We start from the raw sequence: 6,000 nt of genomic DNA, 5'->3' as shown, positions 1-6,000 counted from the left end.
TAGATAGTTTAAGGTTAAAGGAGTGGGGGTTTGAGGATGTAACAACAGTCACATAGTGCATTCCCAGGCATTGACCACTCTGTTACTGAAGTTGTTACTTTTTGCAATCAAGTTTGGAGTGGTTTACATTGAGTTTGTATCTGTTGTGTGCTCTTGTATTGTTGTGGTTGAAGCTAAAGTAGTCATTGACTGGTAAGACATTGTAACAGATAATTTTGTGTACTGCGCTTAGGTCCAACCATAGGCAGCTTAGTTCTAGGTTGTCCCAGCCCAAAATTTCAAGTCTGGTGATGTACGGTATTCTGTTGCAAGCAGAGGAGTGTAGTACTCTTCTCATGAAATACTTCTGGACTCGCTCAATTGCATTAATGTCCGATATATAGTGTGGATTTCAGACAGATGAGCTGTATTTGAGTAGTGGTCTAGCAAAGGTTTTGTATGCCCTAGTTAGCAATTCAATATTACTGGAAGAGAAGCTTTGTAAGATTAGATTTACAACTCTTAATGTCTTTTTGGTATTAATTCTAAACTTACATTTAAATACTTTCTGTCACAAAAATATTTCCCTGAAAGATGACTAAAATGTTCATCATTTTATTCATTTGTATCTAACAGCAGTATCATTTCCATGACTATGGTAGTAAAATCCAGTTACAGTAAGACTGATTTTAAGATTCATGTTGATGGGAACAGTTGAAAGTTTTACAGCAATGAAGTACTATGAAGTAGTATGAGGCTTATTGAAAAACTTTATTACATATTGTTGCAAGGAAATCTATAAATTTAGCCAGGAAAATTTGAAAAGGAAATAGGCAAAATAGCAATGTTATTATATGACTACTCAATTATGTACAGAGTTAATGTTAAGATGTAATTTGGTAATGTTAATGGCAAATCTGTCAATAACTGAATGTAACTTTTAATATTGGATTGGATTCATTAGAAAAATCCATTACAGCCACAAAGGTTTATTTCACTGAATGGTTAAAAATATAGCCATGGTTAAATGAGAATCGCATATACAGGCCATGATAACTGTTGCTTGGCTGTTAGAAGACAAGTTTATATAGAGAAACTCTTTGTTTTGAAATCACATGCTTTTCTTTTCACAGTTTTATTGTACCAGAAAGTTAAATATATCTTTCTCCTATGTCCAGGTTTGAAACATTCAATCCAGTTCAAGCTGATTAGAAATGATGCAACATAACAGTGAATTATAATGGCACCATAGTAAATTCACAGTTTTTAAAATTGCTTTGGTTTATCCAGTCTAGTACTTACTAAGTCTGAATTGTATAACTGTAAAGTTTTTTTCATAATAATAATTATTTTATCAGAGATACAACTATGGCAGCATCTTATCAAAAGAATTAAGTGCCTAGAAAAATAAATTCGTTCCATGTCACAAACTGACCCATTTGTCCTTTAGAATTTTTAATACTAAACTTCAGTTTTCAAAACTGTGCAGTATACAAAGATCTTCAAAGATAGCTATCACATAAATAATTGCTGATTTTAGAGCCATCTGTCATAACCAATGTATTTTCTTTTACCTCAGAGCTTTTTCCTTAAGATGCTTCTCAGTACAAGCCCCATAGATGACTATTTCTAGCTATTTTCTGAATCAGCTATAATTACAATAAAGTCAATAGATATTGTTATCTATCCGTTTCAGTCAAAAAAATAAAGCTTAGTATTGTAAAAATTAAAAAAAAATGGGAATAGAAGAGTTTATCATTGTTCACAGTACTCCTTTATTTATTTAATTTATTTGTATTTCATGTTTCTGCCCATCTCCTTCAAGGAGAGATATTATCTTTCCATTATGTTTTAGATAAATCAGGATGGAAAGAGACCGTCTCAATCTTTCTATTATTTTTTTGCCAAGTACATTCAATTTAACTTTGGTGCCAGTAATCCTAAATTAATGTAAACTTGAAAAGAATAGTAAGCTTGGGTGGCTTCTGTTTTAAGGAAGCATGCTTGCTTATTTATATATAAAATAGGTTTAGTTTATAACTCAGTGGTGTTAGTGTCAAATTTTCACTAAATACAATAAAAACCCCCATAAATTCAATAAATAAATGATATTGAAAGGTGTCTATTGTCTTAAAGTTACTAACAACTTTGGCTTCAAATTTAATTGGAGTAGACACCTTATTTGAATATATGAACACAACAGTGCCACTCCTAAAGGCGTGCGTGTGTGCATGCGTGCGTATACACACACACACACACACAGATCAAAAAGAACTATAATCATTAGTTAATTGTAACATTATTAGTTTCCAGTCCACCAAGAGAGAATTATGTGTAAAAGTATGCTGGAATCAACCCTACTGACACCGTAAGGAAGTGAGGAAAAATGAGGACTCACTTGTACACATGTCAGAATGTGAGTGGCATACTACACAATACCTAATCAGAACTTTTGCTCTTGAAGTAGTCATCATTTTCCAGTTCAAGACGGGAAAGGATGCTAGAAACTACCCTCTCCCTTGCTAGTTTAACAAGTAGGTTACTGCTGCTAGGATTTTGATATTCAAGATACAGGTCAATACTGTAGTAAACCTACATTTTCCATATTGTGCAGATGTATCACTGCTAAGTCTCCTTAGAATCACATCGTACTTATTGCCTAAAAAGCTAAAACAAACATATATTTTACTGCAACTACTTTTCATATAATCCACATGGTTCGTTGCAATGTAAATGAATGCTAACACCCATACGTGCCTAGGCCAGGGGTGTCAAACTCACGCCATCACGACGGCGTCACGTGATGTATCAGGACTTTTTTCCCCTTCGCTAAACCGGGCGTGGACATGGCCAGCGCATGATGCATTTAGCCTGCAGGCCGCGAGTTTGACAGCCCTGGCCTACACTAAGGCACATGTAGCTCTCCAGATGATGTGAAAGCTGTCGTTTTCTTTAGAACATGGACCAGATGTGTACACAAATGCCCTATGTATATATAGTTCCTCCATTCCTCATATAGTTCCTCATATTCAATTCTTTCAAGCATAAAGAGGCCCCAGACAGTTCTTTTAGCTGTACTGAAACAAACAAGATCTTTGGAGTGGAAGTTAGTACATTTTGAGTGTGGTAAAAGTTTGCTCATAGATACAACAAAGTCAAAAGATGGATAAAATTAAAACACAAATAATGCCATCATCTACAGTTGCAGTTCTTCTGAACCAATGCATGAACGTCCTGTGAAGTCACTCATGACCTTTAAATGGTGCGGCAGATGGAGCTTCAAAGACATCGTCTTCCACACTTTCTTCAATTGGTTTCATTTTGGATGATGTTCTTAAACAAGGAGATGGTTGGCCTGCCAACATTTTCAAAAAGCAATCATTGAAAAACAATATAATACTTAAAACAGTGTACAACAGTAATGAGATATTCGAAATATTTCCTTCAATAATTGAATGATTTAGATTAGACAGTCTATATCGAGTGCCAGAGACAGGAAAAGAAAATTAAAAGATAAAATTTCACCTACAATTCATTCTGAACAGCTGTTCTTGAGTTCCAGAGTATTATATAGATCACACTTCCACAATCTAGTGTCAATCCAAATGTAATGGAATTACAATTCTTAGAATTCCAACCCAAGATAATATCAAGTTGAGAAAGGTTGAAAACTGATGTTCTAAATTGTTTTGATATTATCTTTTAACTTTAAAATGTATGCAGTAAATAATTTAATCAATGAAATTCTGCTGTATGGCATAGGTTTAGCTTGGGAATGTTACATGTTTTACATTGATTTTTTTTATCTTATAAAATAAAAGTATTCCAGCTCCCATTCCCCTTGGTATTTAAAAAAAAAAACCTGTTTTCAACATTTTCTGCAGTTCAGCATTTCATAATTATTACAAATATCAAGAAATAGTGAAAGAGAATAAGAACTTGCCCTGAATTAGTAAATAAAATAGTATTCTGTACTTTCTGATAATTTTTTCAGAGGCAAAGATTCAAGCAAAACAGATAGGAAATGTAGTAGTTAATTTTTATTTACATTTAATCTACTTGCACAATACATGCTCAGAATCAGCTAACTATTACTAACTTTTTTGGGGAGGAAATTAGTTGTTAGTTCTGGAAACATTCAATATTAATAGAAACACAGGATATATAAAAGCAAATGAATGAATGAACAGCTATTTGATAAAATACTATCTCATCATAATCCTATGCCTGTTTATTCAAAAGTAGTTCAGCTGAGTTCAGCTCAGTTACTCTCAGGTAAATGCATATAGGATTGCAGCGTTAGGCTTTTTGCAGACAAATGCTTTTCAGTGCTTGCAAAGAGCATAAATGGTTGGGGCATTTTGACCCTGGAGCCTCACAGGGTTGAGAAAGAAGACATCTTCACTGTAATTACATAAAGTGCATCTGTTTGATGGAAGGAAAGGTTCAACCATTCCCCTGTGGGGATAACTTCACATGCCGATAACTGCATGGTTATGCATGAAGGTCTGTACATGATGCATTTCTTCGCTTCCTGCAAAAACTGGAGTCATCCTCATTAAGATGTTTCCTGCTTTGTTGTCCAGATAGGATCCTTTGCTAATACTTTTCTGAAGCATCAAGTCTGGAAATTATTTTTCACCTACCCTCCCCATGAGAAATCCATGAAGCACACAATGAATAAAGTACAATACATAGATATTCCTGTCTACATATCCCTTATGGAATGGATACACTAAGTAACAAGAGTGGTTTGGCGGTTATGTATATAAATGCAGGAGTGTATGCCTCCATAACACTCAAAATAAAATACAGAATTCCGTTTCTTTCTGGCATCAACTCGAGTCGGACTGCCCAATGTTAAGAGGACTGATCCAAGCTTTGCCTGCTATGCAAAGACTTCATTCCAAAAAAGAAAAAGCTGGGCCACTTTTTCTTGCCATTTTTAAAAAGAATTTACTATTTTAAGTTTTTAAGCTTCATTTGTTCTCATCATTACAAGAGTTCGCAATAACTTGACAACCTTCAGTTAACTTCTATTAACGTGTGCCTGCATACCTCTCTGTATGTGTACAAGGAGATACATATTTTTTTTAACAGAAGATGGAAGATTACAGAATAGTTTTGAGTCAGGTATCAAAAAAGGAAAGAAAATCCGCTCAATATTTTTGAGAAGCTAAAGGTTGGCATCCTCACCAAGGAGTGTAATGTTAGGATGTGCTGCAGTTCAGGATTATCCTCAAGGGTGCTTTGGAGTGAGCATGCACATCACACCGATCAGTGCTTCCTTAAAGAAACTGCATATTCTTTTGGCCTAACATAGAGTAGTTTATATGAGCCCAGAAAAATATACATGTTTTGAATTCAGGAAGCACCATAAAATGTGGCAAGCTGCAGGAGCCACCAATAGTTGCAATAACCCAGACCAAAGCATTCCTTCAGCTTCTAAACTTTGTAGTGCAATAGGTGGGTCCCTCAAGCTTCATTTCACCTCTTGAAATCCTTCAGAATTCGAAAAATGGAAAAATGTTTCAAAAGCTTGAGGACCAACCAGATACCACCAAAAGGGTGCTAATGGGCTACATGCCACACGTGGGTTATGGTTCTGGGGCCTTTGAAGTACAACTTAAGCACCAGCAGCAGAAAAAAAAAACACAATGTATTTTAGGTGGCCTAGTGAGGCATGGACAACATATTCTAGGAAACTGTTTCCAAAATTTTCCTATCTGGAAATTTTGCGGTCCCCCAGATGGGGAAAAGCTAGTGGTTTTTTTTCAAGGAATGTAATGTAGTTACAGTAAATATAAGTATTTACATCATTCCTACTCGTTTCCTACTGTAAACGAGCATGATATTGTGACCCTAAAACCATGTATGAAATCAGCATAAATTGTTCTATGAATTTCTACAGTTGAATACAAGTATGCATAGCAATAGCAATTTGACTTCTATATCACTTCACAGCGCTTTACAGCCCTCTCTAAGCAGTTTACAGAGTCAGTATATTGCCCCCAACAATCT

General features: G+C 35.0%; 1 protein-coding gene across 5 annotated transcripts in view; it reads right to left on the bottom strand.

Annotated features, from left to right (window-relative positions):
• Positions 1 to 731: 731 nt before the first annotated feature.
• The window catches only part of POPDC1 (popeye domain cAMP effector 1), a 28,965-nt gene continuing 23,696 nt past the window's right edge, over positions 732 to 6,000 (bottom strand). For all 5 annotated transcript variants that reach the window (XM_026666615.2, XM_087942838.1, XM_087942868.1 and 2 more), the window contains one exon: positions 732 to 3,334. In XM_026666615.2, coding sequence (XP_026522400.1) covers positions 3,222 to 3,334 — 113 coding nt within the window. In that variant the 3' untranslated portion in view covers positions 732 to 3,221. The remainder of the gene's footprint in view (positions 3,335 to 6,000) is intronic.

This window comes from Notechis scutatus, chromosome 1 (assembly GCF_049901735.1).
Source record: "Notechis scutatus isolate UNSWTSFEM ecotype Mainland chromosome 1, rNotScu1.2, whole genome shotgun sequence".
In the NCBI taxonomy this organism is placed as follows: domain Eukaryota; kingdom Metazoa; phylum Chordata; class Lepidosauria; order Squamata; family Elapidae; genus Notechis; species Notechis scutatus.
The sequence above is the reverse complement of the archived record's forward strand: the minus strand, read 5'-3'. Positions and strand labels throughout refer to the sequence as shown.